At 40.5% G+C, this 18,541-nt stretch overlaps 3 protein-coding genes across 26 annotated transcripts in view; 1 reads left to right on the forward strand and 2 right to left on the reverse strand.

The window, feature by feature from the left end:
* LOC127005977 (uncharacterized) overlaps window positions 1–4,552 on the reverse strand; it is an 8,553-nt gene extending 4,001 nt beyond the window's left edge. The window contains exons 1-2 of one of the 2 annotated variants that reach the window (XM_050875486.1): window positions 4,394–4,552; window positions 2,374–2,556 (exon numbers count right to left, since the gene is read on the reverse strand). In XM_050875486.1, coding sequence (XP_050731443.1) covers window positions 2,374–2,508 — 135 coding nt within the window. In that variant the 5' untranslated portion in view covers window positions 2,509–2,556; window positions 4,394–4,552. Of the gene's footprint in view, window positions 1–840; window positions 956–2,373; window positions 2,557–4,393 lie in introns of those variants that run through there. The other variant, XM_050875537.1, reaches the window with a different exon arrangement.
* Window positions 4,553–5,717: 1,165 nt separating this feature from the next.
* On the forward strand, window positions 5,718–11,879 carry LOC127006100 (abasic site processing protein HMCES-like). Of its 21 annotated transcripts, none has more exons than XM_050875642.1 (13): window positions 5,718–5,926; window positions 6,916–7,080; window positions 7,436–7,541; window positions 7,659–7,759; window positions 7,872–7,968; window positions 8,224–8,343; window positions 8,501–8,608; window positions 9,104–9,258; window positions 9,418–9,623; window positions 10,148–10,241; window positions 10,322–10,636; window positions 10,712–10,867; window positions 10,948–11,879. In XM_050875642.1, the coding sequence occupies exons 1-9, from the start codon at window positions 5,907–5,909 to the stop codon at window positions 9,596–9,598; spliced, it is 1,053 nt and encodes a 350-aa protein (XP_050731599.1). In that variant the 5' UTR covers window positions 5,718–5,906; the 3' UTR covers window positions 9,599–9,623; window positions 10,148–10,241; window positions 10,322–10,636; window positions 10,712–10,867; window positions 10,948–11,879. The 21 variants fall into 21 exon arrangements, with proteins under 21 accessions (XP_050731599.1, XP_050731666.1, XP_050732166.1 ...); XM_050875709.1 differs by having other exon boundaries at window positions 10,403–10,636; XM_050876209.1 differs by having other exon boundaries at window positions 10,403–10,479.
* A 365-nt stretch (window positions 11,880–12,244) lies between these two features.
* Window positions 12,245–18,239, reverse strand: LOC127005855 (uncharacterized). 3 transcript variants are annotated; one of them, XM_050875368.1, is made up of 8 exons: window positions 18,026–18,239; window positions 17,122–17,200; window positions 16,162–16,788; window positions 15,202–15,326; window positions 14,758–14,852; window positions 14,228–14,404; window positions 13,913–14,070; window positions 12,245–13,353 (listed from the first exon to the last, which is right to left on the reverse strand). In XM_050875368.1, exons 2-8 carry the CDS (start codon window positions 17,197–17,199, stop codon window positions 13,201–13,203), a joined length of 1,413 nt encoding a protein of 470 aa, XP_050731325.1. In that variant the 5' UTR covers window position 17,200; window positions 18,026–18,239; the 3' UTR covers window positions 12,245–13,200. The 3 variants fall into 3 exon arrangements, with proteins under 3 accessions (XP_050731325.1, XP_050731149.1, XP_050731236.1); XM_050875192.1 differs by having other exon boundaries at window positions 17,122–17,280; XM_050875279.1 differs by having other exon boundaries at window positions 17,122–17,280; window positions 18,166–18,230.
* Window positions 18,240–18,541: the final 302 nt, after the last annotated feature.

Raw genomic sequence — 18,541 nt, forward strand, 5'->3', positions numbered from 1 at the left:
TAAGTTCATAATTTAACTTATTGGTTTACTAACACACACACACACACACACACAACAAGAGGAATAGAGATATATGTTCCATTCCACACAGTAAAAATTAAAGGAAAGAAAACGTGGTTTGGATGGAGGTGTGAGACAGCATGAAGAAACAGAAATAAGGCATGGAGAATTTAAAGAAAAGACCAAATAAGAACAATAGGGACAAATATAAAAAGACCAAGAAATTATTATGTGAGAGGAAGCTGGATTTGAAAGAAGAAAAGTTTTTAAATGTAAAGAAAAACCCAAAATATTTTATAAATTCATAAACGGGAAGAAATGGAGTAGAAAGGCTAAAGGAAAAAAATGTAATCTACGAAAAGGACAATGAAATTGCAGAAATATTATATAAAAATTATCATAAAGTGTGTACGGAGGAAACAGACTCTGACTGGGGTCTCGAAAATTGCAATGAGGGGAAACTGAATCATGTAAAGGTTGATAAAGGAGAACTGATACAGCTGATGAAAACTTTAGGTGGAAGGAAGCTATGGGACCGGAAGGAATCTCAGGACAAGTGCCAAAAATGTAGAAATGAATTATTGGAGCCACTTTATGACATAATAACATGCTCTATAAATACAGGAAAAGTGCCCTTAAGCGGGGTCCATACTATGGGTGACCAGGCCCGGAATCAGGCAGACTGACGAGGGGGTAAGGGGGGTCAGCGTCCACACTATAATAAGCGACAGGCAAGGCTCGTCGTTCTCCACCATGAGTGATGGGAAGGCGCGGCGCGAATGAACCCTCTCGCTATTAATAGACAACTGGGTGTCGTGCGCTGGGCCACCCACCAAATACCTCTCGCTCGATGCTCGCTGCCGCTCTGTGTAGCTCCGCCCACTTTACCATACATGGGAGTTGTGTGGAGCCAAAGATGGAATTCCAGGCCTGGTCACCCATAGTGTGGACGCCGCTTTAGAATGGAAGAGGGGAAACATTGTACCAATTTATAAAAGTGGAGATAAAACTGAACCACTAAATTATAGACCAGTTTCTTTGACGATTGTAATGTGCAAGATTTGTGAAAGTATAATAAAAAACAATGGGTTGAACATTTAGAAAAGGAAAACATGATAAATGAAGGACAGTTTGGATTTAGAAAAGGGAAATCGTATGTCACTAACTTACTATGTTTCTACTCAAGAGCAATAGACATGGTGCAAGAGAGAGAAGGGTGGGCTGATTGTGTATATCTCGATTTGAAAAAAGCTTTTGACAAGGTTCTGCACAAAAGATTAATCTGGAAACTACAGCAGTGGGGAGGAGAGGTTATCGAGTGGATGAAGGATTACTTAACGGGAAGAGAAATGAGGACAGTGATTAGAGAGGAGAAATCAATTTGGAGGAGAGTAGAGAGTGGAGTTCCTGAAGGCTCAGTTTTGGCGCCCATAATGTTCATAAAATATGTAAACGATATGCTGAAGGGTATAAAAAGTTATATGAGCCTTTTTACAGATGATGCAAAGTTAATAAGTGAGGACAGAGGAAGATTATGAGGAGCTGCAAAAAGACCAGGACAGAGTATATAAATGGAGCCAGTTATGGGAGATGGAATTTAATGCAAACAAGTGCCATGTTATGGAAATGGGGAAAAGTAAAAAAAGACCAAGGAAAACATACAGGATGGGAGAAGAAAACTTAAAGGTGGTACATGAAGAAAAAGATTTGGGAGTAACAATGCAAGACACTATTCCCAGAAAAGCACATAAACAAGCTGTTTGGAGAAACCTACAGGATGATGCAAAATATAAAGTTATCATTCCATTTGATGGACAAAGAAATGATGAAGAAAATAATAACAATAATGATAAGACCAAAGCTTGAATATGCTGCAGTTGTGTGGCTGCCTCACACAAAAAAGGATATCAGAAAGCTGGAAAGGATACAGAGAATTGCAACTAAAATGGTCCTAGAACTCTCAAATATGACGTATGAAGACAGACTGAAGGAGATGGACTTGGCGACACTGGAACAAAGAAGGGAGAGAGATCTGATCACACTGTATAAGATGATAAATAAGTTTAATGAGGTGGATAGAGATGATCTCTTCTTAACTGGAAGAACGCAGGGGCTGAGAGGACATTGGAAGAAACTTAATAAAGGAACCTGTTTGAGTGACTTAAAAAGTATAGTTTTCCTCATAGAAGTGTTAACACATGGAGCAGCTTGCAGGAAGAGGTGGTGGAGGTGAACAGTGTCCAACAAATGAAGGAAAGGTTGGATGAATATAGACATGGAGATGGGACTATTAGAGCTAAGCTTGGGCCTGGTAGACTACAAATAGGTAAATACACACACACACACACCGAGCACCCTTCTTCCCCAACTCACCTGGTGCACAAAACACTTGACCCAGAGCAGGACGCGTTGCACCTGGCCGTTGAGCTGGAAGGTGAGTATGGCCTTGCCGGGCAGGAACATCTCCTCCACCACCCCGCTCTGGCTGAACAAGTACTTCTCCGTCATGGCCTCCACTCACGGCTGGATAACCCCGTCTTACAGTCCCTTAAAACACTGAGGAAGAAGAAGAACCTTGTCTTATATATAGTTAGCCTACAAATGTGAAGCAACACCTGTAATCGATGATGCCACTAAATTATATTGTCTTTCACAGGTGCAGGGTTAAGATTTACTTTATGCACCCATCCATACCTTGTCTCCTACCTAACCAGCTCATCTTCTGTTGTCATAAATGTTTTCTATCAACCTTCACACCTCCTGGAAAGCCACAGATAAGAATGAAGAGATCAAAACAAGTGTGGAAATAGCCATGACATGTGCTTAGGAAACAAGGTAGGGAAGGGTGCATAGAATAAATCGTAACACGAAATTGACTGCTCTTTCGGCCACCTCTTAGTTTGATAATGCACAATATATTCTACCTATGAGATGTTTTCTGTAGCTTTAGTAGCGATGACCAAGACGTGGGTTATCAGATAAGTGTGAGGTCGACGAAGTGGGGAAAAGAAGTGATGTGGAGCGAGACTGAGTGAGGCCTTCAATTGTGTTGTCAGTGTGGGGTTAAATAAGACAAAACCAAACCTTGGTAATAATTCAGGAGATGTGGGCTCTCGAATTTCCAGGCACAAACTATTTTTTTCTAGGTAAAATGTGGTGCTTTTTCAAGTGGAGATAGTCTTTTTTTCCGGAAACTATTAGGAAAGGGGCTATTTCAATTTTCTTGATCAAGTCACAATCCTAATATTTCGGAAAAACCATCTCCACTAAAAAACACCACAAATATGAGGATTGAAAAACTTTGTGCTAACCTAACCCAATGTTAACCTAACCTGTCCTAACCTAACCAACCATCCTAACCTAACCCATCCAACCTAACCTAACAGTAAATTTGGGTTATCAACCTAGTGTGAACCTGATGAACCCAGGAAAAACCTGATGTGGAACCTAACCCAACCCTAACCTAACCTAACCTGTGTAACCTAACCTGTCTAACCTAACCTAACCTAACCTAACCTAACCTATTATAACAAACCAGGAAAACATACCGAGGGTAATTATTGAGAATCAGTCATGCGCGGTATGTGATAAAGGGAGGGTGTATGTCTCTCGGGGTCCAGGAATAATTTTTTTTTTATGTATTTATTTTTTTTATTTTTTATGGTTTCCGGAAGTGAACAGGGTCTACACTATATACTGATACAGAAATAATGCAGAAAACGTGAGTATTAATGGCGGTAGAGAGAGCCCATACCTCCTGAATATTATCCCAAACCTTCATACAGAACACAAGAAAACATACCAGGGTAATTATTGAGAATCACTACACGCCTCCGATGAAGCAGGGAAAAGAAGTGATGTGGAGCGAGACTGAGCGAGGCCTTCAATTGTGTTATCAGCGTGGGGTTAAATAAGACAAAACCAAACCTTTATACAGAACACAAAAAACATACCAGGGTAATTATTGAGAATCACTACGCGCCTCCGATGAAGCGGGAAAAAGAAGTGATGTGGAGCGAGACTGAGCGAGGCCTTCAATTGTGTTATCAGTGTGGGGTTAAATAAGACAAAACCAAACCTTTATGCAGAACACAGGAAACCAAAGCAAGGTAATTATTGAGAATCACTCCGCGCCTCCAAAATCCGATATTACACCTCCATATTATACTTAAGCAGAGACCACTTAATAGCCGATATACAAGTGTCCCAACCATTAACTCTGGAAGAAAGTGAAGACAGAGAAAACTATATCACAACAATATGGAACAGAAGAAAAAAGAAAACCGAACAAAACTAAAATAATAAGATATAAGTGGGAGCGGACTGGACTGTGGGGTTGGCTTTTGAGAATTACCGTACAACAAAATACCATAGTTACAGCTCCACGTCTCACCTTTCACGGATTTTGTCGTTGTTGAAGAGGTGTGACGGCCTACTAGGAGACACTAGTAGCCTTGTGGTGTTGTTGAGGAAGGCACGGAGAGGGTCACTGATTGCTCTTGCTCTTGCTGTACCAGGTGACCCTTGATCTTGATGTCACAGGTGGCTTGGGATTTCTCGAGTTGAGTTATCGGTCGGGAGTCTCGCCTTTGTATCGGGACTCCCTGATGTAGCTTTTTCTGGGTCTTTCTCGGTCTTTCTCGGTCTTTCTCGGTCTTTTGGGTTTCTAAATTTCTTTACGTTCCTTCTTCCTCTTCTTTTGACCTGTAACGCTTTGTATCGCTTCTTAGACAGGAAGAGAAATACAAGAGAGAGAGAGAGAGAGAGAGAGAGAGAGAGAGAGAGATACAAGAGAGTGAGGGAGAGACAGACAGAGAGAGAAATACAAGAGAGACAGACAGAGAGAAACAGAGAGAAAGAGAAATACAAGAGAGACAGACAGAGAGAAACAGAGAGAAAGAGGGAGAGACAGACAGAGAGAGAAATACAAGAGAGACAGACAGAGAGAAACAGAGAGAAAGAGAAATACAAGAGAGACAGACAGAGAGAAACAGAGAGAAAGAGGGAGAGACAGACAGAGAGAGAAATACAAGAGAGACAGACAGAGAGAAACAGAGAGAAAGAGAAATACAAGAGAGACAGACAGAGAGAAACAGAGAGAAAGAGGGAGGGACAGACAGAGAGAGAAATACAAGAGAGACAGACAGAGAGAAACAGAGAGAAAGAGGGAGAGACAGACAGAGAGAGAAATACAAGAAAGAGGGAGAGACAGACAGAGAGAGAAATACAAGAGAGACAGACAGAGAGAAACAGAGAGAAAGAGAAATACAAGAGAGACAGACAGAGAGAAACAGAGAGAAAGAGGGAGAGATAGACAGAGAGAGAAATGCAAGACAGACAGACAGAGAGAAACAGAGAGAAAGAGGGAGAGACAGACAGAGAGAGAAATACAAGAAAGAGGGAGACAGACAGAGAGAGAAATACAAGAGAGACAGACAGAGAGAAACAGAGAGAAAGAGGGAGAGACAGACAGAGAGAAATACAAGAGAGAAAGGGAGAGACAGAGAAATACAAGATAAAGGAGAGACAGATAGAGAGAGAAATAAAGAGAAAGAGGGAGATACAGACAGAGAGAGAAATAAAGAGAAAGAGGGAGGGAGAGACAGATAGAGAGAGAAATAAAGAGAAAGAGGGAGATACAGACAGAGAGAGAAATACAAGAGAGACAAATAGAAGAAATACAAGAGAAAAAAGAAGAAGAAGAAGAAGCAGACGAGGTCGAGGAGGCAGACGACCCACTTTGAGGAGCCACATTCAAAGCTTTCCCGTTGTTCCTCCTTCCCACTCAGCTCCCAGGCTTTTATCTATCGCCAGTTTCCTCCTGCACATCTTTAAGGACCCAAGGAGCGCCATTAGTCTGTCAAGGCCTGGGTGGAGGAGTTAAATCAGCCATATTGATAGCTGTCATGTGTGGGCGGACGGCGTGGTGAGTTCGGGTCCCGCTGTCATTGTGCAATATATTAATTTTATGATGATATGTTTATGCCATTTGTGTTAAGGTAAAGACGTGTATGTACTAATAACAAAGCATTCATTTTCATTCTCATTTCTCTCTCTCTCTCTCTCTCTCTCTCTCTCTCATTTTCATTCTCTTCCTCTTTCTCATTTTCATTCTCTTCCTCATTCTCATTTTCATTCTCTTCCTCATTCTCATTCCCTTCCTCATTCTCATTCTCATTCCCTTCCTCATTCTCATTCTCATTCTCTTCCTCATTCTCTCTCTCATTCTCTTCCTCACTCATTTTTTTTATTTTGTGATGATGAAATATTTACGCCAGTTAAAGTAAAGACGTGTATGTACTAATAACAAGGCAGAGGCTCATTATCATTCCCCCTTAATTTCAATCTCATTCTCATTCTCTCATTGTCATTTTTTAATTTTGTGATGATGAGATATTTTTGCCAGTTATGTTAAAGTAAAGACGTGTATGTACTAACAGTGTGTGTACTAATAACACGACAGAGGCTCAACGGCAGCATTGGCAAATGGTTAAGAGGTTAATTAAAAATAGATCACCAGACTAAACAGTTTCGTTCACCATTGTGAGACGGGGGAAGTTACGGATATATTAACCCATGTTTATACTCAAGTAACAGTTTTGGATACTTTCTATATCTTATCAAGTCAAGAATCATCCATTCAAATGTCATTCAAGAGCAAGAGTCATTTTTCACAACAGCCACTATTAGTAAAATTCACCTGCGGCACTATCGGGCTGGCGTTGTCCACAAGACCCCTCAAGAAAGCCTACTAGCGCTATATAGGCAGCATCTAAATCAATCAATGGGGGCATACACCAGGGGGCGCGTTGCTTCGCCCACCCTATGACGCCAAATCCTCGAGCATCTAAACAGAAGAAAAAAAAATCTACTTTCTTCAGAATTTTATATATGTAGCAAAAACTATCGTTTCAGCACATTGGCACCAGACGAGGTGTGCAAGGCGTGCAGTGTGCTGAAGCTCGGGGCAGATGGCAGGAAATCCTACCAGTCCCTACAATGGAGGGACCATCCTGGCGACCACACCTACAGCCCCTCCACCAACATGGCTCCCTCGCGTTACACACCCGTCATCATAAGGTTTGTGAGGCCTCGGCACCACTCACAGACTCATCAATAAGACTCACCGATATGTCTTCATAGTCACTAGAAATTCTGTTTGGTGTCTTTTATTTATTTACTTATTTTTACATTGTTCTTATATATTTCTTTTTTTTGTGTAACATCCTTATTTTTCCTTATGGGCTCAGGTTGAAGGAAGAAAACAGGCTAGATTAGTTAAGATTATAACCTAGTGGGTTGTTTCATTCTTGGCTTGTAACCATTGGTGTTGCATATGAGAGTATCCTGCTAGTGTATTATGTATTTTCCCTTAAAGTAATATTTTTTTAATCGGTCATGGTCCCTGTAACCAGTGCTTGTTTTGCTTCACCAGTGAGCAGCAGCAGCGTGGAGTGAAGAGGATGCAAGATGGGGAGGAGCAGCCTACCCAGCGCATTGTTCATCCCATGATGTGGGGTCTCGTCCCTCCCTTTTATAAGGTGTGCCCCTTTAAACCTATGAATGCAGGTAAACTGTGACCACTATTTTGAGAGTTCTTTGGGGTCAATCTTGGTGAGCATAGATAGATAGTAAAATTTTTGGTTCTATGTTTACAGGGTCCATCTGCTACAGGCCATGGATACAGCACAACCAACAGTAGACTGGAAGATGTAGAAACAAAAGCCTCATACAAGCCTTCCCTCAGCAGAGGACAAAGGTGGGTGTTCCTTTTGGGTGACTTGACAAGTTTTCATGTGTTTATAATTATGTATTATTTGTTGAGTTGTTCTATTTGGAAGGGGGATTCTTTAATTGTTTTGACTTTTCAGGTGTGTGGTTTTATGTGACGGCTTTTACGAGTGGCAGACAACAAAAGGCACCAAAAACAAGCAGCCGTACTTCATCTATGCACCCCAGCCTGAGGAGGTAATACAGTTTGTCATTTTGCTTGTATGCTTGGCTTGTATTGGAAATATGATTTTTGTTGCTTAAAACTTTTTATTTATTAATACATATACACATGTGTGAAAAATTTGCAAGTTCCCCAAATTCCCAGGCCCTGAAGATTCCCCCCAAAATTTCAGAAACTTTCCCACCCTTTGTAACCCTTGGAGGGATGAAAACTAAATGATTTGTTTAACTTCATTGAATCAGCATCATCCCTTGTACCCTCCCCTACAGGTTAAGATTTGGGACAGAGCCACGTGGGACAAACCTGAAGTCTGGGATGAAGAGGAGGGTTGGAAGGGGCCTCAGCTGCTAAAAATGGCTGGATTATTTTCCCATTGGAGGTCTTCAGAAGTAAGACACTTTGTTGTTGTGCCCCCAAAACAGGGTCTGCCAATAGTAGTATCAGATTCTATATAATGCACTCACTGCAAATGGTCAAGAGTTCAAGTGTTAAGCCTTGCTGGTCCTCCATTAAAGTGTGCAAGTGATGCTGACATAAATTTTTCAGGGTGAAGAAATTATGAGCTACAGTGTCCTTACCAGAGAGGCCTCCAAGAAATTTTCTGTCCTGCACCACCGCATCCCAGCCATCTTGGAGACTGAAGAGGAGGTGGAGGTGAGAGTTCAGAAATTTACGCCCCAGTGCAAAACAGAAGCTGACAATCTAAAGCTACTTGAGGGCTGTTCTATGCTCAGACTGTGAGGGATAATGTAGATTTGTCTTAAGTTTTTGATCTTAAAAATATTTCATTATAAGTACACAGTAAACCCCTGCTTCAGTAAACCAGTGAAGGAAGGGGTCTAGAATAAAAAACAATTTTCCATTAGTGGACGCTGCATCTTTATTTAGTCTGGTTTGCCTGTACCATTTTTATTACAAGGAGCAGTCCAGCCACTTGAGTGTAGAAAGATTTGAAAACACAACACAGGCTTGTTACTATTCAAGACATCCTAGTGGGCAATATTCATGTATTCATAGTAGCATTTTTATTCATCAAAGATCTTAGTTTTATTTATAAAAGCCATTCGTTTTAGAATAATTCATAGTGACGTCCATTCTATGCTACGTAGCCCAATGTATATATGTTATTAATTTACACTTCTTACTTAGGACTGGCTAGATGCTGGAAGAGTGAACTACAAGGAGGCACTGGAGATGCTGAGGCAGAAAGATGAGCCAGTCCTGGAGTGGCATCCCGTTTCTACGGAAGTAAACAACGCCCGCAACCAAAACTCAGACCTCCACTACCCTGTCTCCTTGAAGAAGTGAGTATGAATTACGGAATGGTTGCAAAGATAAACAGTTGACATTTCAGTGTAGGGTGTCGTTTGGTGACATCCTTGGGCCACTCACTACTACTATCCGTAGTGAAGATTGTATATACTACTTACTGTACCAAATAACTGCATGTACAACTCCTACAGGAAGCCGCCACAGTCAGCCGGCAGCAGGTTTATGTCTGCCTGGCTTGGCAAGGCACCAGTGAAGGAGGAAGTCAAATCAATCAAGGAGGAAAATGGAAACAAGAATAAAGAGAATGGAGAGAAAACTATGTCAGCCAAGGAGGAAACTAAGAATGGAGTAAAGAATGAAGGTGAAGCGTAGGCCAGCACACACGATTGCCAATGAAGTAAGTTCTCAGTTCTGTTCTTTATTTTCATTCATTATTACAAGTTAGCTTCCTAAACACATTGGAAAGGTGAGACTCAAGAAACAAGGCAATGATTATAGGTGTATTAGGTAACACTGTGTAGTGAATTAGGCTGCACAGATCCATTGACTTTGAATTTGGAGAGTGGTGCAACCTTCATAAATCAGACAGCCTCAAAATTATGGTGTGGAAAGCTGGGAGGAAGTCTATGGTGAAGTTGGACGTCATTTTATTCCAGGTGGCCGTAGAATCCTCAAATAGTGTATCGTGTTGGGTTAATTACTCTTATCAGAAGTATCAGTATTCCTCTTATCCATATCCTTATAGTCAGTTTTGGTAATCCTTTTCGTTGCAGGTAAATTTTCTCATGATTAGACCTCTTGATTTTTATTGTGTTTTCAAGTCACAGCGGTCACTCACATTTTGCATCATCTTAAGGTAAATTAAAGTTCATGTTTTGGGTCAGTTTGGTTATGGGCATTATTATCTTTCAAATATTACAGGTTGTGAGGGAAGACAACTCATGTGTAGTTGTAAATGTTCCTCAGTGGCAGGGAAGATTTGAAGTAATGCAAAACTTCACAGGACAGCTGACAGGTAACACTCATGGAACTGTTAGGAAGGACTGACTTTTTTTTTTTCATTTTTCCTTGTAGATTTCGAAGGACAGCTGACAGGTAACACTCATGGAACTATTAGGAAGGACTTTATTTTTTTTTCTTCATTTTTCCTTGTAGACTTTGAAGGACAGCTGACAGGTAACACTCATGGAACTATTAGGAAGGACTTCTTTTTTTTTCATTTTTCCTTGTAGACTTTGAAGGACAGCTGACAGGTAACACTCATAGAACTGTTAGGAAGGACTTATTATTTTTTTTCATTTTTCCTTGTAGACTTTGAAGGACAGCTGACAGGTAACACTCATAGAACTATTAGGAAGGACTTATTTTTTTTTTCATTTTTCCTTGTAGACTTCGAAGGACAGCTGACAGGTAACACTCATAGAACTATTAGGAAGGACTTATTTTTTTTCATTTTCCTTGTAGACTTCGAAGGACAGCTGACAGGTAACACTCATAGAACTATTAGGAAGGACTTATTTTTTTTTTCATTTTTCCTTGTAGACTTCGAAGGACAGCTGACAGGTAACACTCATAGAACTATTAGGAAGGACTTATTTTTTTTTTCATTTTTCCTTGTAGACTTCGAAGGACAGCTGACAGGTAACACTCATGGAACTATTAGGAAGGACTTATTTTTTTTTTTTCATTTTTCCTTGTAGACTTTGAAGGACAGCTGACAGGTAACACTCATGGAACTATTAGGAAGTACTTATTTTTTTTTTCATTTTTCCTTGTAGACTTTGAAGGACAGCTGACAGGTAACACATGGAACTATTAGGAAGGACTTTATATTTTTTTTCTTCATTTTCCCTTGTAGACTTGGAATGAATAGTATGAAAAGGAATTTTGTTTACATAGTACCTGGATGTGAGTTTATACTGACATTGAAGCATGGCAGAGTTTAGTATATATTCTGTAGTACTAGATATATTCAAATTTATTCCTTGATCACTACATTCCCTTAAGTATCAAGCGTATAGATAGCATTCTTGTGTATGAACCATTATATACCTTGGGATGTAATTAAACACAAGGGAGAAACAATGGTGAGTCAGTATGTCTGTATCTGATGCTAGACACTAGAGTTGGACTATATATATGAGAGGATAGAGTGTTATTACAGTCGGAGTTGGACACAAGTTTGTTACGAATACAGGATTCATTTATTTTTTCCTGTTTTAGAGGTCTGTATAGTAAGACGACTTCATGCAAGATGGGTTCTTAAGGAAGTCACACTATAGCAGTTTTGTGCTAAAGTGAAGTGTTATTTCAATGTAATTAAAGATTATTATTGAAGAAACATAATACTGAATGCACACCAGCTTATTACTTGCGGGTTCCTTGATTTTATACTTTGCTCCGAGTGTCACGACCTGGCTATAGACACTCTCTGATTAGTATATACTTTATTGTGTATCTGTAAAGGGTCAGATAGTCACAAACACTTGCATCTCTGCTATGTAGAGGAGCCTTATTCACCAGTATTTATCACTAGGAATATACAATTGAAGTGCTACTTTAAACTGCTAGAAATAGCTTTTGCTGAGAAAATGCAAGACATCTTCATGTGATGTCGTGAATAGAGGAGGCCAATTGTATATGCTATTAAAAATACTCATTGTAAACAATAATGTCAACCAAGAAAATCATGTTTGAATTACATTAAGCAGATGATATTAGTTTAAAATTAGATAATGTGCCCATCTTGTCATGTTGATAACTGTAAGTTGACTTTTGTTACAGCAGTATGTAGATATTTTTATAGAAAATGTTTGGTTGAATCAGAAACTATCCAGTTACCTTACCTTACTGTTGCTCTTTATGAAAATTGCCTTTGTTATCAAATTCAACTATAAATAAGATTGGTGAAGGAGGAAGAAGGAAACACCCATGTCACCTTCCTCCTCCTTCACCAGACTTGTCAAAAATGTCCTTTTTAAACATTAGGTTCACAAAATGTATTTTTACACAAAGGTATCAGTATGTATGTTTATTCATACTTCATCTACAAATATTCCCCAGATGACAAGCTTTCTTATAAAAATAGTTATTTTTTTGTACTTTACATAGGTAGGAGAAACATTTAAAAGTGTTTAGTAAGGGAACGGATGCTACGTTTTTTTTACTGGCTCTGAATGTCGCCAAGGAATTATTGGATTTGTTAATTCTGTACCTGCAGTATTCTAACAAGTGAATAGTTTTGATCTCAATTTTCTCTGATTACTATCACTTTAAAACCATACATTTAAAAATGATTCTTTACTTACCCTGCTTGATCTCATGTGGGTAGTACACACTCAATTGTATCATGCTCCACGGTTGATTGTATCATCCACAATGAGATGGTAGGGCATAGCAGGCAGGTCTAGGAAACTCTGAATGGAAAGCGCCTGTGGTGTAGTGACTGATAGGGCATGGACAGACCTAATGAACAGATTTGTGGAGAAAAAAGGGTTTGCTCAGCATGATGTGGAGGGGTGAGTTGCATTGGCTGAGTGGTCAGTGCGTGGACATGGTAATCCTGAAGACCCAGGTTCAAGTTCCACCGCAAGACGTTGACAATTTTCAACCATCATCAAGTGGCGGAATATTACCCACGTGTTCTCCATATATTCAATCAACCTTTACTTACGCAACTTCAGTCAAGAAGAGCACCGGGGGACAGCATGGGCCCAGCAAGCCACTGAAAATAAAATACGGCCACACCACCAATGGGTTGGGCCGTCCACCAGGCCCCAAAAGAGAGCCTACCAGTGCTATGGCTCCTTCAGGTAGAAAAATCTGCCAGCAACACCCATCTCATTATATTGCCTCCTTTAGAGCCAGGCTTCAGTCTTGGGCTATGATCTTCCAATATGGAATCTGGCAAGACTAATCTACTGGTTTCCCCCTAGTGTGCGTCCCTAAAAGATTGTAACGGTTTTGCATACCATTTAGGATATGGTAACGTTATAATTGTTGGTTTTGAACATCTCTCTAAGCGTGAAAAACTGGTCTTCATCGATGTCCCAAGAGGAGATCCCCAAGTTTTCAAGTGCTGGACACGAAGCCATCAGCATGTACACGCTCTTCAAGGTAAGTGGTACCTGGTGGGGAGAAAGTAAGGGTTGTTACCAGGTGTAGATCAACTTTCTTTGTAAATGCTATGATGATGGGTTCATTATGGTACACCTATTATTACATTTTTTTACTTTTCATAGTAATCATGAGATACTCTGCCATCATAAATTCAAGCCAATGACAAATAAAGAATATTTATGTACAGTAAACCCTCGATATAACGGACCCGCTTATAACGGACTTCAGATATAACGGACAAGTTTAGAGAGTTAGAAATCCAAGGGGACTGACTGAGAATAGTTTATGAACTACCCGCGCCCAGTAACTACAATAGCGTCTGCTAGCCACCTCGCCCTCCTCCCTTTATCTGCTCTCCCATCCTTCTGTTACTGTAGTGTTTTTCAGCCCACCTGATGAAATATTTTCCTCCTTGAATGAATTTCTACCACAAAAAAGTCTCATGCATCAAACCAGGACATAAATGTAAATTGTGTACTACTATAAACTGATGATGATGAGGCATGATGTAATGTTCAGCATCAACTGTAAAAACACAGTAAAAAAACATATAAGTCAGTCACTTACAAACTCATCTGATGCAATGACGATGTACTTTGCTTCCTTGAGTGGGTTGGCAGCAAGCAGGCTCCCCAGGTACTTGTCAGTCAGGAACCCAACCTCCGCTTTCAGTAACACAGACTCCAGCTTATGGCACCACATGAGGAAGAAGTCGACAAATGTATCTGAAAGTGCCGAGGCAAAATGAAATGCATGAATCTCCTTGACTGAATGTAAAATTACTCCCTCGCTGCCATTAAATTATCTTGCTGTGTAGATTTTGGTCATGTAACTGGGACACTATTCATGGCCACACCTTTCACAATGAAGTCATGGACTTACTACTCAAGACAGATTCCTCCCAAACTTGAAGATGAAGAACTGCTAGATCTGAAAACAGCTGGCCGGTGTTTATAAGTGGTTCATCTCCTTCTATTGCCGTTGTGGAGAGGTGAAGCGTGGTGAGGTGTGGGCAACACTCTCCCAGCGCCACGATCATCTGCTGCTGCACTTGGTTGCCTGGATGGACACCAAAAATGTCTTAAGACCAGCCATGAATCCCTGAGTCAATGCAAATGAACCTGTTATTAATTTATGAGATCACACAAGTTGAGAATATAATAAATCTTCAGCATGGTGATGTAAGGTTGCAAATTTATGGTCTTGGATTCCTGAGTGAAGAAATTACCATTATTTGAAAAGCATTTCTAATATATTCACCACAACTACCAAAAGGGGAAATAAACAGAGACTGGAATTAATAAGTAGACAGTGACCAAAGAGCAACTGGTAAATAGAAGAGTTGCTGTGTACGTAGATAAATGGTTCTATGCTCGACGCTCTATTTCACGTCAGCTGCTCAAGTGACTTACAATTCAGCTGCAGAGTCTGGAGGGAACTGCCCAGGTACTTGATGGCCTCAATGAAGCCGTCCCCCAGCCCTGCCCGGATTTCTATTTCAAGAACTCTGAAACATTTTGAAAACATTACTCTCATGAAAATGTTAACTGCAGTAACAGCAAAAACATAGAGTAGGATATAAATTGAAAAAAAGGTGCTTACACTCACCTGTTAGTAGTGTTCAACTATTGCAAAAAACATCATTACTCAACTATTTGATAATGAATATGCCTCTAGGAGATTTATAATATTTTGAAAGCAAAGGTGAGTACCAAAATGACAGAGCTGTAACTACCTAGATTTGATCATTGCTTTACCTATATATTGTTAGACTGTGAATGTATTTTAGCACCCAATGAAAAAATACAGGTACATAGGTTTGCTTACACCTCACTAGCAGAAAAAAAAAACCTCACCTGATTCTCCCCAGCAGTGGTACCAGAGCCAAGTTCTTGTCATCCACATACAGGCTGACAGACTCAAGTTTTGGACAGGCATCCCCGACCCATCTGACATCCTCGGACTTTGGCTCAAACAACATCTGTAAGGAAAAAGTTCAAACAGTCAGGCTCAGCACATAGAAGCTATGTAAACATATACAATAAAAGGTTCACAGGCTAGACAGGCACCTCCAGTTTCCCTGAGTTCTGAACATGAAGTTATTTGAAGTTTACATTGTGACAAAGGAAAATCTCATAATCAAAACCTATACTAAATTCCTTACCTTTAACCCAGTAGCAGTGACGGGCCAAATTTGTGGCTTTACTGTGTAGCAGCAATGGGCCAAATTTGTGCCATGATATTAACCCCCAAAAATAGATGATACATAAACTGATCACAAATGCTTTGATATATATTATGAAATGGTTTGTGTGAGGGGTGATTTTTTCTCACTTTTCTCGCTTAGAGGGATCGTTAAGAATCATGATCCCCGCTGCTACCGGGTTAAATCTAGATGTTACCCAAAATACTGGGTAACGATGGACAGCTACGTGAGTAATAAGTTGGCTGAATGTCTGCTGGTGAACCTAGATAGAATCCTAACCAGCTAGTAAACTGATGGCCTTCAAACAAGCTTCCATTAAATTGTCAAAACACTTGGAAACGGCATGCTTCCCCCTGATACGCCCCCCACCTCAAACATATTTAGAATCATGGGCTACAGTGAATATGAATTTTCAATCCTAGAAGAAATGACAGGTAAAAGAAAGGAAGAATTAACATTACTTACACTGGGTACAAGATAATTTTCAGGATACAGAACATTTAAAAGCTATATAACCATTCAAATTTTCTGATCTAACTTTTATGAACTAGAGAAATCAAGATATTAAAAAGGTTAAAGTATATACTAGACAAAAGAAATAATATCTTACGTGAGTGTGTTCAAAGTGAGTGAGTTTGAAAGTGTTCTTGGCATCACTGAACTCACTGATCAATACAGCACCCAACTGGTCACACTTCAGTTTCTTTAAATTCTTGCTGCACCTCAGTACATACGCAATGCCTTCTGCTGTGATAATCCAGCACTTATATATGCACAAATTTTCAAGCTTTGGACAGCCTTTTGCTAGAGCCTTCAGCCCCTTATCAGTGACCAGGTCTGATATGGATATGTTTACCTCACTGATTTCTGGACACTTTTCACTCAGCACACACAGAATCTCGTCACTGCACTTACTGACCATGTTGAGGGTCATAAGGTTCTTCATACTTGCTACACGCGAGCACACAACACTCCTGATGGTGGTGTTGATGGTGCCCTGAAGTCTCATTTTAAAGAAGAGTCCGTTGAGATTCAGTCTTTGAACATGTGGCTGCAGCAGTACCTCTAAGCACGTCTTCATGCCCACTGTCCTTCGAGTTCTACTGAAGGTTTTGTGGATAGTCTCGATAACCTTGACTATCATGTTCTCATTGATCACTGCTGGGAGACTTGAAACCATATTGGACAGTTCTTCAGCAGATATTTCACAGCATTCTGGTTGTTCTTCAACCTGAGTCTGTTGAGAAAGGAGTGCATTGAATATACCAAGTGACAGCATAATTAGTGACTGCTATATGGCAACAGTATGCATATCAAGGTCACACAGAGACAGTATTACTCGCCTGCAGATAGTGTCAAGTGGGAACTATGTTAAAAGTTTAAAACACAGGCATCATTATCAAAGCTCATAGTAAATGAGCTTTGATAATGATGCCTACAGCTCCCTACCTTAAAAAAAGAAGGGTTATATCAACCACAATATGATTAAGAAGTGAGGCCGTTACAAAGGCAATCCTCCGAACTGAACAGAACTGTAAGGTACTAAAGAACTGTCTTCCAAAATACTCACCGCTATGTCATGAATTATTCTGGCCATCTTCATGAAGCACATGTGCTCCAGAGCCTCCACTTGCTTCCTCCAAGGCATGCTGAAGATGTGTGAAAATTTGGATAAACTCTTGAGGCCAACTTTTCACATCAGTTTCATTCAACTTCATGAAACACAGAACTGAAAAATAAGTTGTCACATTTGCAACATGCTTCAGTATTCACTTATCATTAAGCTGGTTTGACATAGGCCTATATAATGATTCTTTTTGTGAGTCAAATGCAATATATTAGGTTTCTTTCAAGTACATTACCAGGATGGCATAATGGGCCAGAAATCCACTGTTCATCCCTCAGAGCCTGGGACATGACTGCGCCTCTTCCCATCACTCCTTATGGGAATACAGTAGTGGATGCCGACCCACTTATTGGCAAAGCCTTACCTCCTCTTGATGGTAAATATTTAGATTTTAAAAGTACACTCACTCACTCACTACGATGTTTGAGAGTTAGTGCATCGAAGACTATTATTGAAGCTAACATTGTATGGTAATTGTTGACAGCCCTCGAGAGCACTGCATCAGTGGCGGAGCAGGGCCTGAAACCTCATCAACGGTAAACGGTATACCCATGATGGCGGACCTCACCACCACTAAACCCACACACTGCCACTTTAGTCTACTCAAATTATCAGAGCTCCACCTACCACTAAAAGATGGTAACCCATCACCACTGAGTGTCCCATATCTGATGTCCTACATTATGAAGTGTTGCTCTCTCGTCATATATGTGTTCTTCTAACCTTCAACCCTTAATCTTTACCCCGCGCCCTCACCCCAACCACTTCCCAACCATATGATTCCCCGGCTATATAATTATGAGGCGAGTCCCGGACCAATGGAGGATCTATGGATGTGCCCACCGACCTTGTGATTGCCGATGATACAGTGATCCCGCTAAGTCACTGGAGGGCCATGGCTTCAAAGGGTGCTGTGGGAGGCTCTGAAGGAGGTGGAGGTGGAAACGGAGGTGCTGGAGGCTTGGGAAGGGCAGGAGGAACCATTACCTAAGGCGCCTTCCTCTGTCACCGCCTTGTTTACACTCCGCTCCGGGCTCAGCGTTGCCAGCTAAGTGTTAAAGCCTAAAGTAAAAATAAAATAAATAAATAAAACAACTAAATAACTTCAATGTAGCCAGTATAGACTTATTGGAAGAGTGGTATACAGCAAAACATCTTACCTGTGTTACTAAGCCCGTAGTCAATGCGTTTCAGGTATTTCCCGCACGAGAAAATGTGACTGGGGGAAAAGTGGGTCTGGTAACACTGCACCACCCCATTGGATTTTACATAGATATTCAGACCATATAGAGCCTGTGGTCCAACAAGAAGTGAACTAGTGTTTGTTTGAGAAATCAGACTTTGTCCATTTGTATGCATGCTC

This window comes from Eriocheir sinensis, chromosome 1 (assembly GCF_024679095.1).
Source record: "Eriocheir sinensis breed Jianghai 21 chromosome 1, ASM2467909v1, whole genome shotgun sequence".
Classification (NCBI taxonomy): domain Eukaryota; kingdom Metazoa; phylum Arthropoda; class Malacostraca; order Decapoda; family Varunidae; genus Eriocheir; species Eriocheir sinensis.

Excerpts from the sequence above, each read along its gene's own strand:
- LOC127005855 (XM_050875368.1), bottom strand. The coding sequence starts at position 17,199 with ATGCCTTGGAGGAAGCAAGTGGAGGCTCTGGAGCACATGTGCTTCATG. Across the intron at positions 14,853-15,201 it reads CCACTGCTGGGGAGAATCAG|AGTTCTTGAAATAGAAATCC; the intron begins GTGAGGTTTTTT and ends AAAATGTTTCAG. Across the intron at positions 13,354-13,912 it reads TCATTGCATCAGATGAGTTT|GTACCACTTACCTTGAAGAG; the intron begins GTAAGTGACTGA and ends TCTCCCCACCAG.
- LOC127006100 (XM_050875642.1), top strand. The coding sequence starts at position 5,907 with ATGTGTGGGCGGACGGCGTG. Across the intron at positions 5,927-6,915 it reads ATGTGTGGGCGGACGGCGTG|CACATTGGCACCAGACGAGG; the intron begins GTGAGTTCGGGT and ends CTATCGTTTCAG. Across the intron at positions 7,081-7,435 it reads TACACACCCGTCATCATAAG|TGAGCAGCAGCAGCGTGGAG; the intron begins GTTTGTGAGGCC and ends TTGCTTCACCAG.